The sequence below is a fragment of the Bos indicus x Bos taurus genome, chromosome 15 (assembly GCF_003369695.1).
Source record: "Bos indicus x Bos taurus breed Angus x Brahman F1 hybrid chromosome 15, Bos_hybrid_MaternalHap_v2.0, whole genome shotgun sequence".
Lineage (NCBI taxonomy): Eukaryota > Metazoa > Chordata > Mammalia > Artiodactyla > Bovidae > Bos > Bos indicus x Bos taurus.
The window spans coordinates 42,869,304-42,897,141 of NC_040090.1; the positions used below are offsets into that span (position 1 = coordinate 42,869,304).

The window sequence follows — 27,838 nt, forward strand, 5'->3', positions numbered from 1 at the left end:
CCTTCTGTCCTTCTGCCCTGTGTCTGCACAGAGGGACCTGAAAAAGACATCCCGTTGAGTACATGACTCTTCACCCCCTGTAGAGGAGGTGAAGGCCTTTTAAGGTTTGGCCCGTTGGATGGAGTTTGGACACACTGTCCCGTTTGGCCAATCTACCCAAGTTTGAAGCAGAGGAAAGAAGTTTCTGCCATGTCTCTGTCCTTGTCCTTCCTAGTGATTTTCCTTGAACCATTAATTGTGAAGCTAGATGCTGAGCCTCCCTGACAATGGTTTCCACGTGTGGGCACTGGGCCTCCAGGGCCAGGGCTCCAGAGCTCTAATCATTCTGCCCTCTGTTCACCCTTCCCCTCGGTCCGCCTTTTCCTGGGGCCCCACCTGCCTGTCTTGCTGTTAACATCGAAGGACAAATGCAGTCCTATATTTCAGAGTCATCTGGCAGATCTGATTAATTTTGGAAATGAACAACGCAAAGATTCATCACAAACTCTCAGGTATGAGCAGCCATAAACAAAACCAGAGCACGGAGCACTATTTATTTATTAAAACTGTAAACTGAAGGGAAATGGGCTATTTATTTTGCACAATGTCTTCCACAGAAGTAATTGGCTCATTAATCACACTCTCACTGTGGTCACGTTTGGAAGGTCAGAATCACCAGGGAAATGAAACAGGGGGTGGTGTTTACAGCTCTGGCAGCATGTGGAGCCCCATGAGGCTGGCTCCTGGGGACCGTGGCACATCCCAGGGAGATTCTATATTATGTGAAGGCAGCCACGCAGTTGGGAGGTGGTGTGGCATAGTGACTGGAAGTTCCCTGGGGGCACAGCAGTAAAGAATCAGCCTGCAATGCAGGAGATGCAAGAGACGTGGGTTCAATCCCTGGGTAGGAAAGATTCCCTGGAGGAGGGCATGACAACCCAGTCCTGTATTCTTGCCTGGAGAATCCCATGGACAGAGGAGCCTGCCTGCTTAAAACTTTTCAGTGGCTTCCCTCATCCTGAGGATAAAGGGTCCATCCTGAGCAAAGCTTACAAAGGCCTTCATGGTAGGGTATCACCTACTCCACTCTCCTATTTTGCCCCTTCACTCTTTCAGACCCTCCTATGTGAGCTGTCACGTAGCTCCGGTCCATCGGGTCACAAAAAGTCAGACATGACTGAGCGACTGAATACAGGGACATACTGGGGAAGGGATCCAGTTATACCAGGGGCACTTCCATGGCCAGGAACTGAAGATGGATGAAGTGTGAGTGGAACATCTTAGGTGAGCAGAAAGTATTGGGAAAAACAACCTCCATGCTCCTCTTTGCTCAAGGGATCACTTTCTTGGATAGTCCCTTTAGTTCAATCCCTTTTGGAAATCTTGGCGCTGCTCGCCAAGGAACCCAGGGGCGGAATTTGAGTGCACCCTTCAGGCAGAGCACAGTGCCCCCTAGGGGCTATCGTGAGGGTGGTGGCAGCAGGAAGTGGAACGTCCTGGAAGAGGACAGGGAGGGATGGGGGCGGGAATCAAGACTGGTTCTGAATTTAGGCCACTGGGATCAGCTGCTTCTCTCACCAGGAGTGGCTCCTCCTGGGAGAAGGTTCTGTGCCATGGACTGGCTTCTGGGTGTTTTCTACAAAAAACGCTGTGTCACAAGCGGGATCTGCTGTATACTTTGCTGGGCCCAGTACAAAGTAAAGATACCCAGCCCCTTGTTCAGAAATTATCAAGACGGTGACAGCAGAGCATCAGACTAAGCTGGGGCTGGAGGTGGCTGGAGGGGACTCTGAACTCAGGGTCCCATGCCACACAACCATGACGCCACCTCTGGCCTTAGCTTCTCCCTGTGGGGACTAGGGATGGGTCTGGGCCCCCTCCCCTGGGTACAGTGATGCGAAGGTTTAACAGAGAGAAGAGGCATTACGTGATGACGATCTTTAAAACCTGGCTCCCAGGTGTGACCACACTGTGTAATCTGAAAACATATCCACGTTAAGGCTGATGCCCCCGAGGCCCTTTCTGGCCAGGCAGTTGGTAAAGCACCGGGGAAAGACAGAACTCCTGTCTGTGGGCAGAGAGATGGACTGAGGCCAGAGCCAGGCCGTGGGGCTCTCGTGGGATCAGGAGCTGGGGGTGTGTCCACCGCCTTCCCCTCTCTCCTCTTGGGTGCCGAGGGCTGGAGAGTGAGCAGGGCTGAGCACACGGTTTCGGGTGACTGTGTCCTGCACTTACTTTTCCATGATGAAGAAAGCAAGCAAACCCAGACTCTTAAGGCCAGGCAGTTTCTGTCTTGCCTCAGAACTCCCTTGGATCTCTTGTCTGCATTTAGAAAGAGATGATGAGAATAAAAGGGCTCTGATTTCCAGTAGCCTCTGCTTCATAGGCACCATGTTAAATAATGTTAAATCATGGCAGCCTCGTGGCTGTAAAAAGACTTTTGGAGAGTGGACAGAAATAACTTTCCATTTGGGGTCAGTGTGTGTGTGTGTGACACACTGCACGCGTGTGCACACACATGGATGTGTGAAGCCTGTGCATGTGCATGCAAACACTGAAGGTGGAAACGCATGCCTCCCTGTTACTTGTGTGCACAGCAGTTGTAGGGATTGTGTGTGCGTTCACACACAATTGGTCTGTGCATGAGTAGATTCTGACGTCTGAAATCTTTACACCCTGCTTCTGGCAGTCAGTCTTGTTTGTTGTAAGGAGCAGGGGCAAGAGTCAGCAGCACATGAGCGGGTTGGGTCTGGGGTGAAGGGGGCTGTCTGTCATCCCCTTCTGTGTCACGGCCACATCAGAGCTCCATGGGGTGGATCCGCTGCCTCTGTTCACTAGCACCCTCTGTCCTCTGCTTGCCTTGGCTTCCCCCTCTCAACCTCAGCACACACAGGCTCTGGCTCACTCAGCTCTCTGGGGCTCATCTCTGTGTATGGTCGTGGCTCCTGGCCTTCTTCACGAACTGTGTCACAGTGCCAGTTTGCAGGCAGAATGTGATCAGCCCAGCTCACCTTCTTGTGTTGTCATCAATCACTGACCAATATCTGGATCCTGCCTACAGGTCAGGTCCGATCAGCTTTGGGGGGGAACCTAGTCATGGTACAAGTGGGGTCACTACTGGGGCTCTGGTTGGGACAGTTTTCCTTAGAAGTGCATGGACACAGAGGGCCATGATGAACATCCCAGGTCCTTCAGCAAAGCCTCTGTCACCTGCTCAGGACCCATCCTGTGGAGGCGGGGACACCTGGGCTGCCCCACAGGCAGGACTTGCTGGGCAAAGTGGACTCAAGGGGAGGCAGCCTTCTGCAGCCTGGGGTCTGCTCTTCACCCCACTCTGCTCCCCTGTTAGGAGTTAAATTGTGCCCCCTATTCATATGCTGAAGTCTTCACTTCAGAATGTTACCTTGTTTGGAGATGGGGTCTTAACCAAGGTACTGATGCTAAAATGAGGTCATTAGGATGGACATTCAGTTCAGTTCAGTTCAGTCACTCGGTTGTGTCCGACTCTTCGGGACCCCATGAATCACAGCACGCCAGGCCTCTCTGTCCATCACCAACTCCCGGAGTTCACTCAGACTCATGTCCATGGAGTCGGTGATGCCATCCAGCCATCTCATCCTCTGTCGTCCCCTTCTCCTCCTGCCCCCAGTCCCTCCCAGCATCAGAGTCTTTTCCAATGAGTCAACTCTTCGCATGAGGTGGCCAAAGTACTGGAGTTTCAGCTTTAGCCTCATTCCTTCCAAAGAACACCCAGGGCTGATCTTTAGGAAGGACTGGTTGGATCTCCTTGCAGTCCAAAGGACTCTCAAGAGTCTTCTCCAACACCACAGTTCAAAAGCATCAATTCTTCAGCGCCCAGCCTTCTTCACAGTCCAACTCTCACATCCATACATGACCACGGGAAAAACCATAGCCTTGACTAGACGGAACTTAGTTGGCAAAGTAATGTCTCTGCTTTTTAATATGCTATCTAGGTTGGTCATAACTTTCCTTCCAAGGAGTAAGCATCTTTTAATTTCATGGCTGCAGTCACCATCTGCAGTGATTTTGGAGCCCCCCAAAATAAAGTCTGACACTGTTTCCACTGTTTCCCCATCTATTAATCCAGTACAAATGGTGTCCTTATAAGAAAGAGAAATTTGGAAACAAGACACAGAGAGAAGATGGTTATTTGCCAGCTAGGGAGCAAGGCCTGGCAAACCCCCTTTCGTCACAGCCCTCGGGGGAATCAACCTGCCGACACCTTCATTTTGGACTTCTGGGCTCCAGGAACATGAAACACCACACTTCCGTTGTTTAAGCCACCTGGTCTATGGTATTTTGTTATAGAAGCTCTAACAAACACACCAAGAAAAACTTTCCAAAAAGAAGGGAAGAAGCCATTGGACACCACCGTCCCTAGAGGGTGGACTGGGGCTACAGACGTCCAGTGAGGGTGACAGCCAGGAGGCCAGGCCTTCTTGCATTCACAACCACCCCTGTGTGTAAGGCCTCTAACCTGGGTGCTTCCGACACCTGGCCCCTGGACTCACCACAGGAGGAAGCTCTGAGTCCGGTACCTTAACTGGGTGTTTACCATCTTTGGTGAGACCCACTGAAGGCCAGGAAAAAAAAAATCTCACCCTATTTGTATTTCAGAAAGACTCCTTGAAAACTAGTGTGGAGGGTAGGTAAGATGGCAATGGAGGAAGGCTGGAGACAGGGAGGCAGGCCCTCGTGAGTGATGAGGGGGCCCAGGGAAGGGATTTGGGGGCTGTTGAAGAGGCATCACTGCCACGATGGACTGACAAGATATGGGAGTGAGGAGCAGCGGGGAGGTTAGAGACAGACGACTCTGGTGTGAGCACCTGGAGGAGGGCGGTGCTGGTCACGTGGGTGGGCCTGGAAGGATGAGGGACAGGTCTGTTTTCTGCACATCAGATGAGCACTGTCCAAGGGACAGCCACCCAGCTGCCTGGGGCCTGTCAGCAGCGGGAGACTAGACCTGGGGCGCAGAGGAGAGGTCCGGGCACAGATGGGGAGTTGAGTATCACTGTGTCAGGGGTGGGGGCCCTTGTGCAGAGGGACTGGCTGTGAGCTGCTTCTCCCAGTAACAGGGCTAGAGACTGGCACTCAAGAGGTGATTGGGGTGAGCACAGAAGGAGTGGGGGTGATGACACGGGGAGGGAGGAAACACGCAGGCAGAAGCCGGCCACTTACAAGCCAAGGAACCCCTGAGGCCTCTAGATGCTCGGGGAGAGGCCTGGACCTGATTCTCCTCACAGCTCTCAGAAGGAGCCAGCCCAGCTGACACCCCGACTTCAGACTCCTAGCCTTCAGCCCTAATGCACCGTGATTCATGGAAGGAGTTAACGGTCTCGGCAGCTGGATGTGACAGTTGCTGACACGAGGCTCACTGCTGAGGGCCTGGGCCGTGGACGGCTCTGGGAGGTGAAGGCGGTGGCTTCCAGAGAGCAGTGTGGTCTGAAGCCCCGTGGCTGACGAGCCTTCCTGGTTTCTCAGGATGAAAGACTAAGGCGTCTTGTAGAAGCAGAGGGAACCCTCTCTCTGGAGGTGACCCTGAGGTCGAGGTGCCCGTTTCGTCTCCCTGGGCCCCACAGAGAAAGCTGGCAGCTTGCACAACAAGCTCCCACTGTCTGCCCGGCCTTAAAGCCTCGTTTCTCAGGCATGGGAGCAGGGAGGGCAAACAGCCACATCTTGGGCTCCAAGTTCAGAGGAGCCAGGCCTGAATCTCCACCAAATGACTGCAACACCCCTTAATCAATGGTATTTTATTGTCAGTTATAAATATTTTCCACGTGTCCCCTATTTACAGTTGCAAAATAGTTTATGATATTATACCCTCACCCACCATTCAGCGTCTTTCTATAAACTCCATGAAAACTGAATAGGAAATACAAAGCTCTTTTGGGGGCCCACCAACCTGGTTCCCCAGACTCCAAACACCCCCACACGGACAGCAGGCAGCGTTGCAGCAGGTGCTACACAGTAGCAAAGGGGCGGGGCGTGGGGGCAGCTCAGGCGGGGTCAGGACGCCAGGCTCCTCAGGACGTTGGTGATGCTCCAGTGCTGGCCCGAGCACCTCTGCAGCACCAGCTGGAAGCCGAACTCCGCTTCGCTGTTCTCCTGCAGCTCCAGACAGCGCTTGGACTTGCGGTTCTGGATGGGGCCTCCCTAGGAGCCAGGGTGGAGAGTGGGGTCAGAGGGTGTGGGGGAGCCTCAGGCCCAGTGGCTGGTGGGGATTACTTGTGGGTGCAGATGCGTGGGATCCTGGGAAGCTGCAGGAGGTCTGGGGTCAGCATGCCCACAGAGCCTGAGGCTTCCCATCTCCAGGTGCTGGTTTCCTCTCCAAGATGGAACCCTGTGCCTCTGTTTTCTTCACAGGGCCCTAGTCCTTTGTTAGGAAAGAGGACAGAAATGCCCCAGCCCAGCTTCCATCTATCTAGCTGCGTGTGGCATGCTGGTTTGCTTCTATTGCACCTGCCATGGGTGCTGGGTCCTGCTCCCCATTTGTTCTGCAAATCCTAGTTCCTTGGGACCGCCCTATGATTGGCCTGAATGTAAGCATCACCAGAGGCCCAGGACCTCCTGCTTTTAGGGTCCTTGCTCCCAAATGAACCTCTGGAGTCATCAGTGCTGGCCTCAACCAAACCCAGGCTCCTAGATACTGTCTTACTGCCCTGGGCTTGGTCAGCCCTGGATATGCTTGGTTTCCCTCTATGCTGCTGATGTCCCAGAAGGTTCTGTAGCCATGCATACTCAGTTTATGCTCAAAGTCCGTGAAAGAAGGGAGGTTCTGCTTCTTAAAGCAGCTCTACAGCAGCAAAAAAGAAACCTCCAATTTTTGCTTTTAGTGAGATCCTTGCAGGCCTTGGACACTCTGAGGCTGCTGGCTGGCACCTGAGTGAAGGTCCAGACTCTCGGAGTATCTCTGAGTTTCATCAAAGATGTGCTCAGCCCGACTTTGGCCTCCAAGGCAGGCAGGCTCTTATAAGTTGGCCTCCTGGAGCTTCATGGTACTGGAGTATATGGACTCCAGTATATGGAAATTCACTTTTCCCCAGAATACTCCTGTGCTTCCCATCTCAGCAATAACCAAGCATTTCCACTGACACCTCTGCTTATCCCCAGGACTGATTAGGCACCAAGTCCTACCAATTCCTCCTCATGCCCTGTGACTGTCCCCTTATCCCCATGCCATCACATCTGCCCTGGTTCAGGCCACGGTCTTCTGTCACCTGGACAACTGCACCAGTCTCCTAACTGACCCCCCCTCCACAAGCAGGACTCGGTAGTGCACCCCCAGCTGCCCCCATGCCCATCCCAGTGAACAGCACCCTGTGATAGAGGGGGACACACTCCTCTTCTGTAAGGAAGCCATCCCCTTGGCCACTATTGTCCCCATGGCGACCACTGACACCTCAAGAGAACACTGAGACTCAGTTCTTCCAACCACCTGGGAAACAGGCAGCATCTCCTGCAGCTGAGTGTACACCGCCCTGAGACCCACCTACCCCATGCCCAGGCAGGTATCCAGAACTGTCTGCACCGGTTCTGAAGCATGGTTTATAAAAGCTCCAACCTGGACACAACCCAAATGTCCATCAATAGTACGATGGATAAATAACTTGTGGTTATTCACATAACATACTTAGCTTTAAAAATGATCAAACCAGAGCTCCATTCATTAAGGACAAATCCTACAAATATAACGTTAGCAAAAGAAGCCAGACAAAGAACACATACACAATTAGACTTATACATACTTTCCAAACAGGCAAAATAAGGCCACAGGCTCAGAGTCAGGGGTGGGTATCTTGGGGAGTGGGGAGTGGGAAAATGATTGACAGTAGACCAAAGGATGCTTCTTGGGAGTAGGGAGTGTGCTATCTCCTGACCTGGCTGGCGGCCACCTAAATGTTGGCTTTGTTTTAAATTATTGAGTTGAACATTTACTTTGGTATGTATGTTTGGATGGTTCTATCTGTGTATATGTTATTCTTCAGCTAAAAAAATTTAAAACAAAAATCCAGCTCTCTCAGAGGGACTTCGAACAGCAGGTGAAGAAGCCAGGGTGGCAGAGGGGGTAAGGAGTGTGTTTTATATGTGTGTCTGGGAGGGGCTGTGGGACTTTCCATTTCCTGTGTGTGGGAGATGGCCCGGGGACTGCAGACCTCCTTGGAAGCATTCGAGGGAGCAAAGCAGTGTCTCCCCGTGCCCCGGCCCCAGCACCTCCCCCGAGGAGAGTAGGGACTCACTGATCCCAAGAGTGGAGAGACAGCACAACAGAAGCAGCTCACCTGGGGCCCAGAGGTGCAGCCAGAGAGAAGCCCTCAGGCTCAGGCTCTGAGGGGCTGAGGGACGATGGGCCACCAGGCAGGGGCTCGGAAAGGCCCCTGGGGTCCCTGTGTTGGAAGAGATGTGGAAGGCTGGCCCTCTCATTCTCACCTGCAAGCTGACTGAGCCCTCCTGGCTGGGCACGCTTCCCTGGGCCGCTCCATCTTGGGAGAATTCTCCTCTACTGAAGGAAAATTGTTGTCTCAGGGGTACCCAGCAAGGGGCCCCAGACTGTGCCCTGGGGTTTCCACAGGCGGGTGGGCTCCTTCTTCTCCACCTTCTCCTTTACCATAGGGGAAGATGGGGCCCACAGTCCCCCCTAGTTCCATTCTCTACCAGCTGAAACATTTCCAGTTCCTTGTGAGACAATCTGGTTTCATTTTCCCGCCTGGTGCCCTCCCGTGGACAAACTCCAGCAGCTGTGTGTCACTCAGAACTGACCACAGAGCAGAGGGTCCCCACCTTGTCTCCACTGGACAAGAGGCTCCTTGGACATTGCCAAGGACTTTGTACTTTGGTGGCCACACCACGCTCCCGAGCCCTGACTGGATGACTTTGTTGGCCAGCCCCAAGTCGTATCTTCAGAAGCTGTGCTCCACCTTGGGTCCTCTCCCTGTCCCTCAAAATCTTGGCTTTTGAATCCAGGGGTATCCCTTGTGATATCTGCTCTAAGCGAGGCCAGGCAGCCACTCAGGTTTCCAAGGCCTGAGCGCTCTGCTGCCCACACCCAGGCTGGGTCTAGTGCTTTGTAGGCCTGGGGCTAACCCCTCCGATCCTCCTGTGTCCCCAGCAGCCTGGTGGAATGTCTTATTCTATGAGGCTGGAGGAGAGCTCAGGCAGGATGGGAATGAAACCAGCCCAGCTCTCTAATCACAGGGTCTGCTGGTGATTCAGCTGGTGAGACAGAGGAGAGGCCTGGACAAAGATGTTTCTGCCTGGGGCAAGCTGCTCTGCCCTTCTGCTTCCTTTCTCTCTAGGGCCAGATGGTAACTATGGTCCTGATGACTGAAGAATGAGCAGAAGGATCGATGGGCAACCCCTTTAACAGCTATAACACAACAGATGGATATGAAGCTATTCATGGTGTCAGGATCGGGGCTCCAGAAAAAGTGCACAACAGGCAGAAAAGGGGACAGTCGAGGATTCCGACAGCTCAGGATGTCCTCAAGGCCAGGCCAGGCCTTGCCAACCGTGAGGCTGCTGCACCAAGCCCAGAGCACTGAAGTCTGGAGAAACTTGTCCAAAACAGAGGCATCCATAGCCCTCTCCTTTCCTGCCAGCCACTCGGGCACATTCTAAGCCTTCCCCTGGGGCGCCGTGCCAAGGCCCAGAGAGGGAGGTGGGGCAGAGGTCTCTGAGAAGCAGAGTGTTCCTTCAGAGACTCAAATATGGCATTTCCCAGGCCCTACCCTGACCCAGACGCACTCTCAGCACCCAAGACACAGGAAGCATGGTGACCCTGAGGCAGAAACAGCCGGTATGGCCTCCGGGAAGGCTGTGAGAGAAATGGAGTCAGGCCAAGAGCAGGGCTGTGAAGGAGACACAACCTCAGTGAGGGCATCCGGACCTGAGGGTGGAGAATGAGGCCAAGAGAGCTCTCTCCCCAGAGGCTTTGAAGGAGGATCTTCTAGAACAGAGCAGTAAGGCCACCTTGGAGGCCTGGTATACGTCTTGGGGCATATGTGGGATATGCAGAGAGGAGCCAGCCCACTCTGATGTGCAGCTGCACTGGTCACCGGCCAGTCTCCCTCCTGTCTTCCTTCCCAGACCTCAAGCTCTGTCATTGAGCAAACCCTGGAATCTCACCTCATTCCTGGGCAAATTTGATTTGCCACAATTATGAAGGAGACTCCTTTTCTCTATTGGGTCCCTTCACAGTGAGCTCAGCACCTTTGGGGGCAGCCTGGGGTGGGGGGCTGCTATCCTTCCCTCTACCTGTAGGCTCTGCCCTGAGACAAAAGTAGTGACAGTCAGGGCTCATTCCCCGTGTCCCCGGCACTGCGTTAAGTGCTTCACACGCTGTTTCAAGTGTTCCTCACAATAACGCTGAGCAGTGGAGGTAAGAATTATCCCCATTTTGTAGAATTGGAGACTGAGGCTCAGAGAGTTGGGCCACACGGTCAGTCAGTGGGAGAGTCGGGCTGGGAGTCTGCTGCCTTCACTCTTCCCCACTAGGCTGAGTGGCCAGACGCTCCCCTCCATTCATCCCCGCCCAGGCCTGTTGGTGAACTAGACTGAGAGCTGCTGGTGCGCCACAGCTTGGGGTAGGGGAAGGCCACCCGATGAGTCCCAGGGGCTCTGGAGTCAGGTTGATCTCATTCTTTTGAGAGTTCTCTGCAAAGACGTGATTCATCGCTCTATCCATCCATCCAGTATTTAATGAGTGCCTATCACATTCTGGGAACAGTTACTGGCCACTGACACATATCAGTGACTAAACAGGAGGAGAACTTTGTGGAGACTGTATTCTAGGAGGAAGAGAGAACAGTAGATTCTTTAGTGTGTTAAAGGTGCCAAGATTATGCACAAAAATGGAGAACAGTGCTGTGGATTGAATGTGTTCCCTATAAATTCATGTGTTGAAGCCCTGATCCCCAGCGTGATGTGAGGTAGGGCCTTTGGGGAGGAATTAGGTCCCAGGGGCAGAGCCCTCCTGATGGAATTAGTGCCCTTATAAGAAGAGACGCAGGAGAGACGGTCTCTTTCTCTGGGCCACGCAAGGACACAGTGAAAATGTGGCCATGTGAAAACCAGGAAGAGGGTTCTCACCAGACACCAAATCTGCTGGCACCTTGATCCTGAACTTTCCAGCCTCCAGAATGGTGAGTAATAAATGTTTGTTGTTCAAGTTTCCCAGTCACTGGTCTTCTTTTTATACCAGCAGCCCAGATAGACTAAGTCCAGCAGGTTGGGAGGATTCGGGAACTGCTGTGAGCAGGAGGCAGGCTGCAGCAGCGGGAGATGCTTGGGGGTAATCCTGAGAAGATGCAAGCTGGGCAAAGCATGAGGGAGGAAAAAAGGAGTCTAGGTGCATCGGGGAGCCTTGTGTCCCAGAATGAAGCTCCCGCATCCCCAGAGGCCTGGTGTGTGCTGGGAACAGCATGGGGTCGGGGGAGGAGAGGACACCCAGGAGCTGAGAGAGGGGCAGGTTGTGTGAAGGGACTTTGGCTCTTCATCCAGTGACAGGACTGGCCACTGAGAGGTGGGACTGACATGCTAAATGGGTCCCTCAGGCTGCTGTGTGGCATGTAGAGCACAGGGGTGGGGAGCGGGGAGGAAGGAGCCAGGACCACCTGTTAGCAGGTTCTCAACCAGAGAGCCCCTGGCAGCCCCGCCCTCAGGGGAGGGCGAAGTTGCTGGGTTTACCAGTCCAGTTATCTAAATTATTTGTGTAATACTTACAACAGGATCTGGAAACACACAATACTTTTAATTAAAGAATTTAAATAAGGGCAATTAAACCTGGCAGGAGAGAGGCCGCAGCACACAGAGAGCTTAATTGGAACGGAAACCGAGTTAAGTATGGAAACAGTGTTTAAAAAAAAAAAAAAAAGGAAAGCTGAATGTATGGAATTAAGAAGGCTAATAATAATTCCTAGAGCTGGGTTCCCAGCCCCCAGCCTAGCTCCTTCTTCTTCCAAGCCTCTCTGGCGTAGAGACTAGAATGGGCATCAGAGTTGGGATGAGTGGAAGCAAGAACATGGGACTCTGCTCCCAGCCCTGCTTCCAGCTCTCCCTGGCTGTAACCCTGGTAAGTGGCTGAGCCATCCTGGGCTTCAGTCTTCTTGTTTTTAAAAGGTACCAGAGGACCGTGGGGGTACAGACACATGGAGCACTGACTATGGGCCCAGCGGGGCACATGGTACTATGGTCCATGAGCTCTTTGGGCTGAGGTGCTAAGGAGCCGACTCCGGATTTCACAGCCACGCACTTCCTCTCTGCCTGTTTGCCCAGGTGTGTGTCTACGGCAGGTGACTAACCCTGGGGATGTGGGCAGGGCAAATGGATTAGACAGCCCCTGAAGGGCTTTCTGACACCGTTGATCATTGGGCCCCACCTTCTGACCCACACAGGCCTAGTGTGTACAGGGAACAGCATGGGGCTGGGGGAGAAAATGAGGCCCAAGATCTAATGTGAATGGACTTTGGCTGTTCATCCCATGACAGGACTGGCCACTGCGGGGTGGAACTGACATGCTAACCAGGTCCCTCCGGCTGCTGTGTGGAGTGTAGAGCACTGGCAGGGGTGGGGAAGGAGGAAGCAAGCACATTTTTAAGCTGCCTGTGCCCCACTCCAGTACTCTTGCCTGGAAAATCCCATGGATGCAGAAGCCTGGTGGGCTGCAGTCCATGGGGTTGCTGAGTTGGACACGACTGAGTGACTTCACTTTCACTTTTCACTTTCATGCATTGGAGAAGGAAATGGCAACCCACTCCAGTGTTCTTGCCTGGAGAATCCCAGGGATGCGGGAGCCTGGTGGGAGGCCATCTATGGGGTCGCACAGAGTCGGACACGACTGAAGCGACTTAGCAGCAGTGCTTTTCACAACTGCCGGTGCTGCTGGTCCAGGGACCATACTTTGGGGACCACAAGCAAACCGTGATCCTCTCTGGGGAAAGGATGAGGCTTGGCTTATCGCCCCCAGCTGGAGCACCCGGAGCAGCTGAGCTAAGCTCAGGCTGCTCTCGTGCTTGCAATCAAGGTGTTTACAAGGAGGTTGCGTGAAGACTGAATCCTGTATTCCAAAGACTGCTTCTTTCAGAGCTCTGTTTCCACTTTTCGTTCTAATTAGTTTTCCATGGGCAAGTGGCCCAGTGGGTCTTTGGCTTTAAGCACAGTGGATGTGGGAGTTTCCAGGTTAAGTCGTTAATGATTAATAACCAAGTAATTCAAAGCATGGGTGGGATGTTAGTGCTAGATAAAGAAATCCTGAGATTAAGTCTTTTTTGTAGAGGAAAGTGGTCTTTCTGTACTATGAATATTCAACACTTGGTTTATTTAAAAAGTGCTTTGGTGTTTGTTGTTCTTAAAGGAGACGCACCTGTTCCTGAGTGAGATTCTGCTTGGGATTTGCTCTGAGGTCTGTTGGACTGAAAATAGGGTAATGGCAATGTCAAATGCAAAAGGAAGGGTGAAGGAGGGTATCCAGCAAGATGGCTGGAGGGAGTTTGCTGAGGAAGGAGGAATACAGCCTGTTCATACACATCTACAGCTGGCTGTCAGGGAGACCCTAGCCCCAAACTCCTACTGCAGTAATCCACGGGTTTTCTAGAGACAAGACAAAGCCTCCTTGGCATTAAGGTTTAAAGCATGGGCCCTGGAGGCAGAATCCTGATTTGACCTCAGACAAATACTATAATCTCTCTGTGCCTCAGTTTCCTCATCTGTAGAATGGGGATATGAAGCGCCTGATGGCAACGTCATGAGGATGAAGTGATATTTATACAGCAGTTACAGTAGTACCTGGTGCACAGTAAGAACCACGTGAATGTTTGATACATAAAATTTAAAATCCCACCCACAGGTTCCCTGGTGGCTCAGTGGTAAAGAATCCACCTGCCAATGCAGGAGACACAAGTTTGATCCCTGGCCTCAGAGCAACTAAGCCCCTGAGCCACAATTACTGAGCTTGAGCTCTAGAGCCCAGAAGCCACAACTACTGAGGCTGCACAACCTAGAGCCCGTGCTCCACAAGAGAAACCACTGCAATGAGAAGCCTGCACGTCGTAACTAGAGAGTCACCCCCACTTGACGCAACTAGAGAAAAGCTGGTGCAGCATGAAGACCCAGCTCAGCCAAAAATAAGTAACTAACTAAAGGAAAATTTTAAATAAATAAGTAAAATTCCCCCTGGGTCTGAACAGTGAGGTACTGAGCCTTCACACCTGGTCCTGGCTCCTGATCTAAAGTGCTGACAGCCATAAACTAAAAATAACTAAGAAAATATTCAGGGCCTAAATAAAGCTTTGTCAGTCCTTCAAAACCGGACAGTTCTACACTTGCCCCTTCATGTGACATGGAAATGAAAAGCTGCTTTATTCCAGAGCTGCAAAGAAACACCCGATTATAGTCTTTTCTTCTCAGTACAAAAGGTTCTCCAAGTTGGACTTCCTGACAGCGCCTGGGGATTGGAGCAGGAGAAAGTCAAGGACTCCTCCTCCTTGCGTGCTGGGAAATTCTTTGGCAGAATCAGTGATGCTCCCTGGGAAATGTGCTCTGCAAATAAGTTCTTTTTGGAGTGAGTTACTCATCTTGCATCAAATTATCAAATTAGAACCCACAAATCAGAACAAGTGGTCCATGGCCAGGCTCTGCACTCAGCTCTCTTCCAGGCAGTCTCTGCAGGCTCTCGAAATGCTTTCTCTCCCGGCCTTAACGGTCATCTCTGCTGTTATCCTTGATGCTCTCCATTTGGAAAAGGCATTAAAAAGCCTTTTAAAGCCCTTGCCTCTGAGCTGAGAATGAGGCAAGACTGGGGGCTGAGATGGGAGGACAGCCCACCAGTGGGAAGGCTGCCCTGTGCACTGAATGGGACTTGCCTGTGTTCCTATCACCCTCAATGGCCCACAGGGATGACAACACATCTCAGAGTCTGGGGCAGCATGAAGTGCGGTCAGAACACACTGACATCTCATCAGAGCCTCTTGTTTTAACAAATATTCATACAAATTGCTACTCCCTTTCATACAGTATGCATACTTGTTTTAGTAAAGATCATTTCCACCTTCCTCCCCCAAATCTGAAGCTATAGGAAGAGTAAGCTGGAGCAGCCTGCTTCAATCATGGCTGTGTATCGCGGCTGGACGCACTACCCTCTAAAAATGTTCTTGCAGGGATTTCCCAACTAAACCGAGCCCTTTGACTACCATGTTCAAATGTCCTTGAAATACTGTCGTACGATTATTTTTTTTTTTCAGCATGCATACGTGCATGCAAGGAGGAGTTGTTGAGGGTAGAGTTCATCTTTGGGTCTCCCACAAACCTGTCTCGAGATCTGGGACACAGAATATTTGTATTAGTATTTGTGAATTTTTAGAAAGGATTCTTTCATTTAATCGACAGCATCCTGAAGTATCTCTTCTGTTTCAGGCTTTCTGTTAGGTGCTAGAGACACTCAAAGTATAAGATAGCCCATCCCTCCAGTCTATTAGTTGATGGGAGAAAGAGTTATGGAGAAAAATAACAGATAAACAATTCCATAAAGTGGGATAATGATGACCCTCATAGCAGACATGCAGCTCATTTTCAAGTTCATGGTGCTTCTTAGTAAGGTGGGCCCACTTGGGGCTTCTAGGTAGAAAAAGCCCTTTTCTGGGCATTAGGAGCTTAGAATTATAGAATTTCAGAGTTGGCAAGCCCTGAGAACCATCCAATCCAAGTCTACTTAGAGCTGTGACACCACTAATGGCCTGCTGAGTGGTTCTCTGAGTCCACCTCTTCCTTGAATGGCCAATTTCTTTTATTTTTTTTAAATTAAATTTTATTTTTTAACTTTACAATATTGTATTGGTTTTGCCATATATCAAAATGAATCCGCCACAGGTATACATGTGTTCCCCATCCTGAACCCTCCTCCCTCCTCCCTCCCCATACCATCCCTCTGGGTCGTCCCATCGCACCAGCCCCAAGCATCCAGTATCGTGCATCGAACCTGGACGGGTGACTCGTTTCATATATGATATTATACATATTTCAATGCCATTGAATGGCCAATTTCATGTCCAGACATCTCTATGAGAAAGCTGCTCTGTAAATTGCCCTTGTATCCCCCTCCAGCTGGTCCTTCCTCAGAGATGCCTAGGACAAGCCTGTTCTCTTTGCCTACAGAAACCCTTATGATATTTGAGGGTGGAGATCATCCATTCCTGAGGTCATTTTTGCTTCAACCATGTATTCAAATAGACTTTAAGGAAGCTGAAATTTAAAGGACACACATCATAACAGCCTTCCTAGGTCATGAATTCCCTCAATAACATCTTGGAGAGAGGACGTGGCATTTGCTTAACCATTCAAAGCGATAGTGATGGGGGGTGGTGGGGAGGATGGGTGCCTCACTGCCCCTGAGAGGCAGTCCATTGCTTTGGTGCCACACAGTTCTCCTGTGTAGTGACCTAATACCTGCTTCCCCCTGTCTCCTTCTCTTGGTCCAGGGGCACTTATTAGATGCCTCTTTCACTGACACTGCGTTGCCTAATCCCAGAATCCCCCAGATATCAGTATGTGGGGTACTCTGAGAAGATTAAAGTCTTATGCACGTGTGTGTGCTGAGTTGCTTCAGTCATGTCCGACTGTTTGCGACCCCAAGGACTGTAGCCTGCCCAGCTCCTCTGTCCATGGGATTCCAAGTATGGCAAGAATACTGGGGTGGTTTGCCACGCCCTTCTGCAGGGGATCTAACCTGTGTCTCTTATGTCTCCTGCATTGGCAGGCAGGTTCTTTACTACTAGTGACATCTGGGAAGCCCTAAAGTCTTATACCTAATGTATATGAGTCTATGATCCCAGGACATAGTCAGTTTAGGAAATTCTTTAATTCTGGATGAGTCACAAGTTAGAAAAAATCATGAAGGAACAAGTACCACTTCTGATGTTAATGAAGTCTCATCACTTGTTGACATGGGAAATGTTGGCTGTTTAGAGATAGGTGCTAACTGACTTCTTCAAACTCAGAGCCTGGGGTGGCCCTCAATTCATAATCTCCCCTCACAACTACCTCCATTTAATTCATCACTACTTCCGATAGACTGATGAACTGTCTCTCAATGTTCTCCCCAGCAGTTGCCTGGTTCCATGCCCCCATGGCAACCTCATCCATCCCTTTTCTCACAAGGGTGATGGAACAGCCTCCTACTTTCTTCTCTGTCCTCCATTCCACCTTGCACTCTGCTGCCAGAGGTATTCAGACCACATCATGTCAATCTAAAGCTTATCGAACCCCTCCTGTGAAAAGTGAAGTGAAAGTGTTAGTCGCTCAGTCTTGTTGGACTCTTTGTGACCCCATGGGCTATAGCCTGCCCGGCTCCTCTGTCCATAGAATTCTCCAGGCAAGAGTACTGGAGTGGGTAGCCATTCCCTTCTCCAGGGGATCTCCTGACCCAGGGGTCAAACTCGGGTCTCCTGCACTGCAGGCAGATTCTTTACCATCTGAGCCACCAGGGGAGCCCATGAACACTCCTAGCTCCTCCCTTGGCTTTTAAGGTAAAGTCAAACCTCCTGGGCTTAATTTTCAATGACCATTACCTGCCTCCAAACTGACTCTGTGTCCCATCTCTCTCATACCCAAATTCTAAATTCCACCCACAGCGACACTGAATTTTTATTCCTCAGACATACCCTGCCGTTTTCTGCCTTTGCCCATGCTGAGCCTCTACATAGGCTGTTCTTCCTTTCTACACCTGGGAAGTATCCTGCAACTTTCAAGATCCAGATCAAACATGTCTCGAATGTGAAGCCTTGCCTGAGCTGTGCAGACAGAGCCCGTCACCCTGGGCTTCCAGAACACTGTATCCATCCCCCTCATTTCTGCTCTTGCCATCCAGTTTTGTTATGTGTTTATACACCCAAGAGCTCCTCCAGGGCAGAGGCCGTGTCTGATTCATATCTGCATCCCTCCTGCCCAACCACTGTGCTCAATAAATGTTTGATGAATGACTGAAGGAAAGAATGTTCATCATTGGAAAATTGCTCATCAGAGCCCTGTACATCAGCGTTGCTGAGAGATGTTTTCATCAAATGTGGTTTCTCAGTGTCAGTATCTAATGCTGTTCTGATTCATCCTGAAGCACTGGAAATTCAGAAGAGCGTGCAGGGGTTAGAGGACAGGCATTTTATTTGTTAAACAGAAAAGCAGGCTATGAGATGGAGCACTAAGATATGCAAATACTATCTTCTTTGTAGGAGAAACTGGGAGAATCACACTAGATTATTTTGGAATTAATTCAGCCTAAATGTCTGTGGAGTTTAAATGCAGCCCTCAGGAGAGTAAATAATGCAGAATGTGAAAGTGAGAAGAAGATTTGAAATGCACCAGTAAAATCTTTCAGCCCAACTTCTGCACCAGAACATTTTAGTTGGTAGAATCCCATTGTAATTTGCAAAGATTAAAACCTGTTGCAAGAAAATTAGCCCAGGTCATAACTTTAATCATTTAAGAGGCTTCCAGCTTCCTCTGGCCTCATCAACAGTAGTTCCTAAACAGTAAGGGCTTGAGGACAGATTCCAGGATGCTTGATAAACATTGATCATTTTGCATGAAACAAAAATTTCACAAACATTAATTTTTAAATATCAAGTGAGAGTGGCTGCTCTGGGTTTGCAAATTAGGGATTTAAAAATATTATTTCCAAACAGTTTCCTTGGTAGAAGGATCAAAGAGGTGATGCCAGAGTGCCCTGGGGTTCTAATTAGATTTATGTATAAGGAGCAAAAAACTGCCCGGTCCTCAGGGCTGCACATGCTAACATGGCCTGCTTTTGTCAGAGTGTCCCTTTCAAGCATGAGTGTGTGGGGCTGCCTGTTCAGGGCTGTGTATGTGCTGAGATGAGTGAAGGATGGAGCTGGATTTTGGAGGAATATTCCTCTCTCTGCCCAAGTCAGAAAAGGGCAGATGAGATGAGGGCCAGCTGGGGCACCAAGGCCTCTGGATCTGGGCATGGGTGGGAAGGCCATCTGTCTGCGAGGGCTGGAAAGGAGCTGGACATGCCTGTGTGCAGAGATGGGATGTCAAAGCAGTCCAAGTTCAGATTCAAACTGCATGAGGCTAGGCACAGAGAGGCCGAAGCCCCACAGACAATCTAAGACAATCTAAGGAATAGCCCCTCGTGATTCTGGAGCTTCTGGGAGGAGCAAGGACTCGAAAGAGCCCAGGGAGCTCACTTCAGTTCAGTTCAGGGGCACTCATAGCCAGTGACACACAGTTCCCAGAGTGGCAGGTGCCTGGCTGGGCCCTGATTTCTCGATGGTATTCCAGGGCAACCTGGGTCCTTTCCTCCTCCCTCTCCCAGTGTGTTGAAGTAGCGTGCCTGCCCATCCCAGGACCCCCAGCCACAACTGCCTGCTTGTTTGGTCCACCCCACCAAACGCTGGGCTCCTGGGGGCAGCCTCAGATTCTGTCCTGACAGGAGATCGTGGGGGCCAGGCAGGGTCCTGAAGACCCCAGGGTCATAGAGGAGAAGGAGGAGGAGGAAGGAACGGCTAAACTTTCAAGCTGCATCTCAGCCTCTGGTAACTCTCCTACCTGTCTCTTCCCCCCTTCTAGAATTTCTCCTCACCATTCAGCTCCACAATTCCAGCCACTGCGGGCTTTCAAAACGCAGACCTAACACACCGGTCCCCCACATGAAGCCTCACCTTCCATGGGACCAGGTCCATGCCAGTCTGCCCCTTAGATGCATCCCCAGGTGTGCCCCGCGATGCCCGCCAGGATCCAGCCACACGCACCATCTGCAGCTCCCTGCACGTAGCTTGGGTTTGGTGCCTTCAGCTTGCACCTATGCCATTCCTTCTCCCTGGAATGCCCCCTCTCAACTCCTATATGGAGCAAACTCTCATGTCATCTACAAGAGCCAAGTTATGTACTGCTGCTGCTGTTGCTAAGTCACTTCAGTCGTGTTTGACTCTGTGCAACCCCATAGACGGCAGTCCACTGGGCTCCTCCGTCCCTGGGATTCTCCAGGCAAGAACACTGGAATGGGTTAAGTTATGTAGTATCTCTTCTGAAAAGCCACCAGCTCTGCCCCAACCCACCACCCCCATCTTCCTGCATGGTGGCATACAACTCCCAGGAGGAAACTGAAAGCAGGGGAGAAGCAAAGTGACTGAAGGCAGCACTGATGTGAGCCACGACAAGACCCTCCAGATGGTACAGTCCCCATCTCACCCAGCCCAGTCAGCCCCATTCACCTCCGCGGGCCGATGTACCCATTTCTCTCTGTTGCCTCCAGCCTGCGAGTCTATTTTGCATCTAACGTGAGCTGGGAGACAATAGCCACTTCACCACCAAGCCCACGGTTAGCCTTCCTCCCTGACCGCACATCTTCAGGGCTCCCTCTGCCTTGTAATTTAAAGGTGGACAGAAAGTCTGTCTAGTCAAAGCTATGGTTTTTCTAGTAGTCATGTACAAATGTGAGAGTTGGACTATAAACAAGGCTGAGCATTGAAGAATTGATGCTTTCGAATGGTGCTGGAGAAGACTCTTGAGAGTCCCTTGGACAGCAAGGAGATCAAACCAGTCAGTTGTAAAGGAAATCAACCTTGAATATTCATTGAAAGGACTGATGCTGAAGCTGAAGCTCCAATACTTTGGCCACCTGATGGGAAGAGCTGACTCATTGGAAAAGGTCCTGATTCTGGGAAAGATTGAAGGCAGGAGAAGGGGGTGACAGAGGATGAGATGGTTGTATGGAATCACTGATTCAGTGGACATGAGTTTGAGCAAGCTCCAGGAGATGGTGAAGGACAGGGAAGCCTGGCATGCTGCAGTCCGTGGGGTCTCAAAGAGTCGGACATGACTGAGCGACTGAACAACAGAGGGGAGATGCAGCCCTGTGCTGTGTTGCTCCGGGCCGGAAGCCTGGCAGAGGAAACTGATAGAGCCTTCCACTGGGCACAGTGTGGGGCCACAACAGGCCACAGCTGGGCCATGTGGGCTCCACCAGGAGAGAGGGAGGGGGAGGAAGACGTGTCCTCTATTCTAAGCCTCAGCCCTGACCCTGACCTGCTTCTAGGGGCCACTTCCAACATCCTCACACACTTACAAGTAGAAAAGAGAGTCTGAAGTAGGTCAGGAGTAATAATAATAACCAGTGAGCGCCTTGGGCCTGTTGTTTGACATCTTTGTGCCTCATCTATGATCTTGGGCTAACAGTCCACAGCAAATCACACACAGTCGCTGTGATGACTGAATGAGCTGGTGTGTGTCCGGCACCCAGAAGTCTGGCACAGGGTAAACACTGTATGAACCTTAGCTAATTCTTCCTATGGGACAGAACTTTATCGTTTGCAGCACGTGTCAAAGGTCACATGGACAGGGAGGGGCAAGACCAGAGGCCCCAGTCCCTGGGCACCATTCCCTTTCACTGAACCCCACGGCCTGCGCAGGCCCAGCCTGGACTCTGAGCTGCATCCTCTACCTGCCCTTAGGCGTGCTGTCGTTTGTCTCCCTGTGCTGCTCCCCGACATCTGCTTTTCTGGGGTCACAAATTCCTGGTCTGGACTCTCACTCCTGCCCTCCAAGTAGCCCGTGAATCTATGACTTAGGTTGAACTTGTTGCTGAGAGTTGACCTTCACCATCCATTTAGGACCCAACTGAGGGTCTCTCTCAGGTCTATCTGGTTCTGCACACCCAGACCACAGGTCAGAGGTGCCCTGTGCCAGACTTGATGTAGCAGGACCTCCCTGCCCCCCATCCACCACTACAGGGGAGAGTAACTGGACGTGAGGGCTGGAATCAAGGTCAGGCCGACCGAACACCTCCTTCCTGTGCCCGTCAGCCTCCTTCCAGGGTGGAAGCAGCTTGCTGGGAGTCTTGAGTCGGGGCCTCTGCCTCTACATCCTGCGAGTATAGACTTTCTGTTTCTGACTTCCCCAGGAGCATCTACCACGTGCAGCGCCCAGCAGCCTTGAGGCTCTAAAAGAACTCCCTTACCTCCTGTGATGAGTGCTTTCCCTGTACTCCCTGGGAGGTGGATGCTCCTATCTGTGGGTGGAAATGGATCCTAACTTAATGGATTCCCTAGGGGCTGGAGGCCTCTGGGCCAACGCACGGGTTTTCTTCAAAGCTGGGTCATCATGGGGTGTCTGCAGCTGGTGCCCTGCTCCTGGGCCATCATCTTATAACTGGGCCATTGCAGAGCAGGAAGATAAATACGGTCCTCAGAATTGATGGAGACTTAATAAAGGAATGTTTCATGGTCACCAGTGTGCAGACTGCCCTTCACAAAATGGTCCCCAGACACTGCCCTTTGAGGAAACCTCATTCCCCGCAGAACGAGGAGGAAGGCAGAGTGGCTCACAGATCACAGATGACCCAGCACGGTCTGTACCTGGGATACTGGGGCTGCGCTTGTCAGAAGGGGCTTATGCAGAAGAAATGTGAGTTTTAGAGTCAGAGACTCAGTTTCAATCCCAGCCCTGCCCGCTAACTATGTGACTTCAGGCAGGGGACTCCCACCTCTGAGCCTATTTCCTTATATCTAAAAGTTAAATAAAATACCACTAAAGCAACAACAATGACAATAATAATAAACTCCCTCAGAGCCAGTATCAGGAGTCAATGAGCTAACCAGTTCCACCCCCGCCCATAGTAGGTGCTCTTTAAATCCTGAGACTGGCTCCTCTGCTCTGCCCCTCCATTCCTCCCATGCCGCCCAGGCCTGGCCCCTCCCTTGTTCCTCTTGCTGCTCCTTCGGGCGGGCCGCTACCTGAGAGAACTGCCAGTGGAGCTTCATCCTCTTGGCTCTGGCGTAGCTGCACTCGATGAGCCGCGGCCGGCTGTTGACGTCCACCAGGCACCGGTTGTCGTCGTCATCCACCGTGGGGCTCAGGATGCCCACGTGGATCTGCTGGCTGCTCGTGTAGTACACATTCTGGGGGCCGGGGGTGGGGAGAATGAGGTCAGAGGTTAACAGCCAGAGAGGTGGGGAGGGTCTGCGGGGCATCTCCTTGGGCAGCCGGCCAAGAGAGCACAATCCAGGGGCCTTCAAATAATCTTCCATTGTAACAGACAAGAAGAGACCCTTTTACGTTATGATTCAGTACAGTGCCTGGTCCAGAGATATAACTGATACAAAATTCTCAAGAGATCAAACTTAGCCTCACTATATGCAGCATACTCAGTTTTCTATACTTTTTTCATTGAAAAACAGGGGTTATAACCTTTTAAATGGATTTCACCACCCACAGTTTAAGAAACACTGCTTGAATCCATTATTTGCAGGCTTGCTGACTTCTTCCCTCCATAAATATTTTGTGTAAGATGCTGCACTTGACCAGGAGTTAAAGAGCAAAAGACCTGGGCGACGTCTTAGGGAGCTCAGAGTTCTGTGGGAGGGGTGATATGTAATAGGCAATTTCCATCCATCCTAAGACTGTGTAGAGCAGTTGGCAAACTTCTTCTTAAAGGGCCAGGTGGAAAATAAATATCTGGGGCTTTGCAGCATGCTGGGAGGTCTCCCAACCACCACCAGGTTCGGTGGTTCTCTAGGACTCAGAAGATTCAGCATATAGTTGCCCTCACAACTATGATTTATTCTGGGGAAAAGATATAAATCAAAGCAGCAAAGAGAAAGGCATGAGGGCAAAGCCTGGAGGAAACCAGGTGTCAGCTCTCAAGGCTCCTTCTACAGCAGTCACAGAAGATGCCCAGGAGTCCCCAGCAAGGAGTTGAGATAATGCCCGTGAAGGGTTATCTACCAGAGAAACATTTAGAGACTCAGCACCCAGGCTTTTTACTGGAGGCTGGTCACACAGGCAGCCTCTGCCTGGTACATACCTATCGCAGACTTCCAGCAGGAAGGCAGGTGTTCAGCATAAACCATATTAGTTGTATAATCAGTTTGGGCACAGTGAGCCGCTCTTACCATCTGTGGGAGTGGTGGGAACCTTCCTGCAATCCAAGCTCCCAGATGCCAGTCAAGGGCCAACCCTGTCAGTGGGCCTTTCAAAGGAGAGCAGTCAGGCTGCTGTTTTAACCATTTTTTTTGCACAAAGGGCCAAATGGTCTGGAAAATCAGCTCTGTGACTGTAGTGCAAACACTGACATGGGCAATACAAATGAATGACTTTATTTACAGAGATCGGGGCTGACTCTGGTCTAGCAGAAAGCCATAGGACCTTGGCCTTCACAGTTTTCAGTCACTTCCCCCAACCTTAGGCAATGGTTCCCAACAAGGACAGTCATAGGGTTTGTGAGCTCTCATCCTGTATCACCAAAGAAATTTAAAACCCCAACCTATGATTAGCTCACATGGACAAATCAAGACACCGTACTTCTCTGCTTTAGGTTAGATTTCAGGGTAGGCCCTATTGTTATCTTGATCTATTAAAAAAAAACTCTCACTGGTAAATATTTTTGATTAATTTCAAATGGTAAAAGGAAGTATTTCTTGTGTTAGTTAAAGAAGGTGATTCTCGAGGACTTTTAAAACAGGGTGCAGAGCATGAAAGGGACTGTGTGGGGAGAAGGGCAGTGCACATAAGGAGAGCAAATAAGGGGTGGACTTTCAGGGCCATATTCTTCCTGAACTTCAGCATCCAGGGAAGGGGTGGAGAGGCAGTCATCCTTCAGACGTTAAAAAGAGCCTCAGGTCAGTGGATCAGCTAAGGTCCCAGCAGGAAATAGGCGGCACGCTCAGGTAGAGGAATCCAAGGAGGGTAAATACAGGCAGGGTTCTCAGCGGTGTGGGTCTACGGGAAGGGAGCACAGGGATAGTTTAGTTCCTTGGGACAGTAACATGGAGCTCTTACCGTCACCAGGCTCAAAGGGATGAGAGGAGACAGCAGGTACCAGAATGTGTAAAAGTTACATGGAGAGACTTGCGAGAAGGGTCCAGGGAGGGAGAGGTTTGAGGTGATGGTGAGTGGTGGTTAATAACCACCCCAACATCACTTTCCCTTCCCCAGTCTGTTCCTCTGCTGGGTTGGCCCATTGGAAGAACCCAGCTGGAAGTCAGACAACATAGGAGCCCATGGAAACTTCTGTAAAGTCAGCCTCGCAGGGCAGGACAAAAAGGATGGAGAGACAGATTGTAGACATTCATTACAGCTGGATTTGCTCTCCAAGGAAGTTTTATGAATCCATGGAAATGGACATCAAAACTACCAGGGTGACTGATTCTTCCCGTAAAAGAGGTAAAGGGTGATCAAAGTTCTAAGCAGAGGCCAAATGTAGAATGCCTGCCTTCAACGTGGAAATGTGACTAGAACACAGAGCCAAGGAGGCCCTAGTCAACACCTAAACTGGGTAAGAGATAGGCTTCTCATCAGAATCCTGAGACCGTCCATCGGGTGGCCTGGGTTCCCAGTTCACCATCAAGGGGAGTTGATGACCTGCTGTGGCTTCCAGTTTATTGGCATTGAGGGAGAATTTGATGACTGGTAGGATTTAGGAAGGATTGGGGGCAGGAGGAGAAGGGGACGACAGAGGATGAGATGGCTGGATGGCATTGCTGACTCGATGGACGTGAGTCTCAATGAACTTAGGGAGTTGGTGATGGACAGGGAGGCTTGGCGTGCTGCGATTCATGGGGTCGAAAAGAGTCGGACACGACTGATCTGATCTGATCTGATCTGAGGATTTAGGAAATTAAATTAGATGCAGGTAGGAATCTCATCCATCCATCCAATCATCTAACAAGTAATCTCTAAGTTGGGTCCTGAGGGTCCACAGTTGAGAAAGCCATGGTTCCCTGTCCTGGATGATCCAACAGTCAAGTTGGGGAAACTAACATATCAGGAAATAGTGGTCATAAACACACTGATATGGGAACCGTCCGCACTTCCTCCATCTCTTACCCCAACTGTTGCTATGTTGAAAGTCAATATAAAAGCTCACTACCTCCAAAAAGCCTTCCCTCAATGCACGAAAGTGTGAGCCTGCTACCAGAGCCTCTCTGCAAAGATGCACAGCTATATATATGCCCTTGGGTTGAACGCACCATACTCTGTCCTCAGGACAGTGTAGCTCTTAGTCACATAGCAGGTCAGGACCCGAATTTCCTGAAGCTCCAGGGTGTGGGCCGCCAGACAAGGACAGCCAGGAAGGCAGTTACTGTCACTCCTTCCTTCGTCCCTGTCACTAGGACTTGGCTCTCATTTCTAGGGCGGGCTCCACAGACACAAGTAGCTGCCCAGGTAATAGCTAAAACCAGTTTTATCCACTTAGCTGCTCTGAAGTGCTTGGGGGAGATGCTCAGAGAGTCATGTGTCCACTTACTTACTATCTGGTACCACTGTCATCAGAGCTGTTTATTACTCCAGAGTCTGGGAAAATCATAATAAGGACAGACAGTTGTTTGTTACTTAAAAAGCAAGCAACAAAGTGCATCTCGAGTGGGGTAGCCACCAGCCGGTCAGATCACAGGGCAACTTAGCAAAGAAGATTCTGTTAAGCTGTCGCTTAGACACCTCAAAAGCCCAATCAGCGGTGGACTGAATCAATAAATGGCCTGAACACTAAAGAGGGAAATAGTTTTTTACAAGACACCATGCTTTTAGTGCCTGTAGGTCCAGCAGGCCCAGCTATGCTTCTGAGCAACAGGGAAACTGGAGATTTAATAGAAGATGACTTAGAATTGTGATTCCCAGTGGCGGGCACTTTTGACAACTAGAGGATATTCGGCAGTGTCTGGGGATATCTTTGGTTGCCACGATGAGGGTGGGAAAGGCTGCTACTGGCATCCAGTGGGTAGAGGTCACGATGCTGCTCAGCACCCTACAATGCACAGGACAGCCCCCCACAGCAAAGAACTATCCAGTCTCAAGTGTAGAGTGCTGCTATGCTTTATCCCAGTGAATCCTAGTAACAACTCTATGAGGCAAGTGTTACCATCACCCCCATCTTGTGGATGAGGAAACTGAGGGACAGAGAAATTAAGAACTTGTCCAAAGTTACACAGTTGGAGAACAGTAGCTGAAATCTAAACCGAGGCAGTTTGATGCCAAAGCTGTGCCTGTAACCTCTCATCTTCCTCGCCTCCCTCCCTCCCTCCAGTTACTCCAGCTCCAGTGACCAGGCTGGAGGGGGAGAGGCCAGCTTGGAGGCTTCCACTGTGATCCTGTGAGCAAAGGGTGGGGCGGGGCAGTCCTGGATTAGGGAACAGCCGCGGGCTGGAGGATCCTTGACAAAAAGGCCTAGAATACAAGGTCTACCAAGTGCTAAGACCGCAACAGCCCTCCTGTGACTCACATCAGAGGTGGAGGCCGAGCTATTATCCTGTCTGTGGATGATTTATGACTCCCCCTGCCTCCCAGGGCACAGATACACATCCCTGACCCCCCAGCTCCTCCTCAGCCACAAATGACTGCTTCAGCTCACTGTCCTCTCAGCCCACACAGCTCAGCAGGCCTACAAACCCCATCTGATGCTGAAAGAGAAAAATCACCAGCGAGGGAAACGGACAGACATATGGTATACCGGGTCTCGTGCCAGGGGCATCTTCCTGTCCCTCAGGCTGGGGTCAGGAGTAAGGACCCATCGCTGAGCGGGACTGCCAGCCAGGGAGCCTGTAGCGCCCCTCGGGGCACACTCCTGCCTTCAGGGCCACGGAGGCGAGGCTAGGCAAAGCCCCCCAGGGCGAGAGGTTCCCCTTGCTGTGTCACCTCATCTCCCAGACAGGCAAGGGCCCCCTCCCTGCAGGAGCTGGGTGGGCCCCCTGCCAGCTGTGCCCAGCATCCCTTCTCTCCCTGGCCAGCTCGGAGGTGGGACCCGCCTCTGTCAGACTGAGGTGCAGCCTTCCAGAGGCTCCAGCCCTCACTGTATAAAAGGTCACCTCTCTGGGGGTAGAAATGCTTCGGAAGAGAAGAA

The 27,838-nt window shown here is 51.0% G+C and overlaps 1 protein-coding gene across 1 annotated transcript in view; it reads right to left on the reverse strand.

Annotated features, from left to right (window-relative positions):
* Positions 1 to 5,735: 5,735 nt before the first annotated feature.
* The window catches only part of GALNT18 (polypeptide N-acetylgalactosaminyltransferase 18), a 353,171-nt gene continuing 331,068 nt past the window's right edge, over positions 5,736 to 27,838 (reverse strand). The window contains exons 10-11 of the mRNA XM_027563283.1: positions 22,737 to 22,901; positions 5,736 to 6,153 (exon numbers count right to left, since the gene is read on the reverse strand). Of these exons, the coding sequence (XP_027419084.1) occupies positions 6,007 to 6,153; positions 22,737 to 22,901 (312 nt within the window). The 3' untranslated portion in view covers positions 5,736 to 6,006. The remainder of the gene's footprint in view (positions 6,154 to 22,736; positions 22,902 to 27,838) is intronic.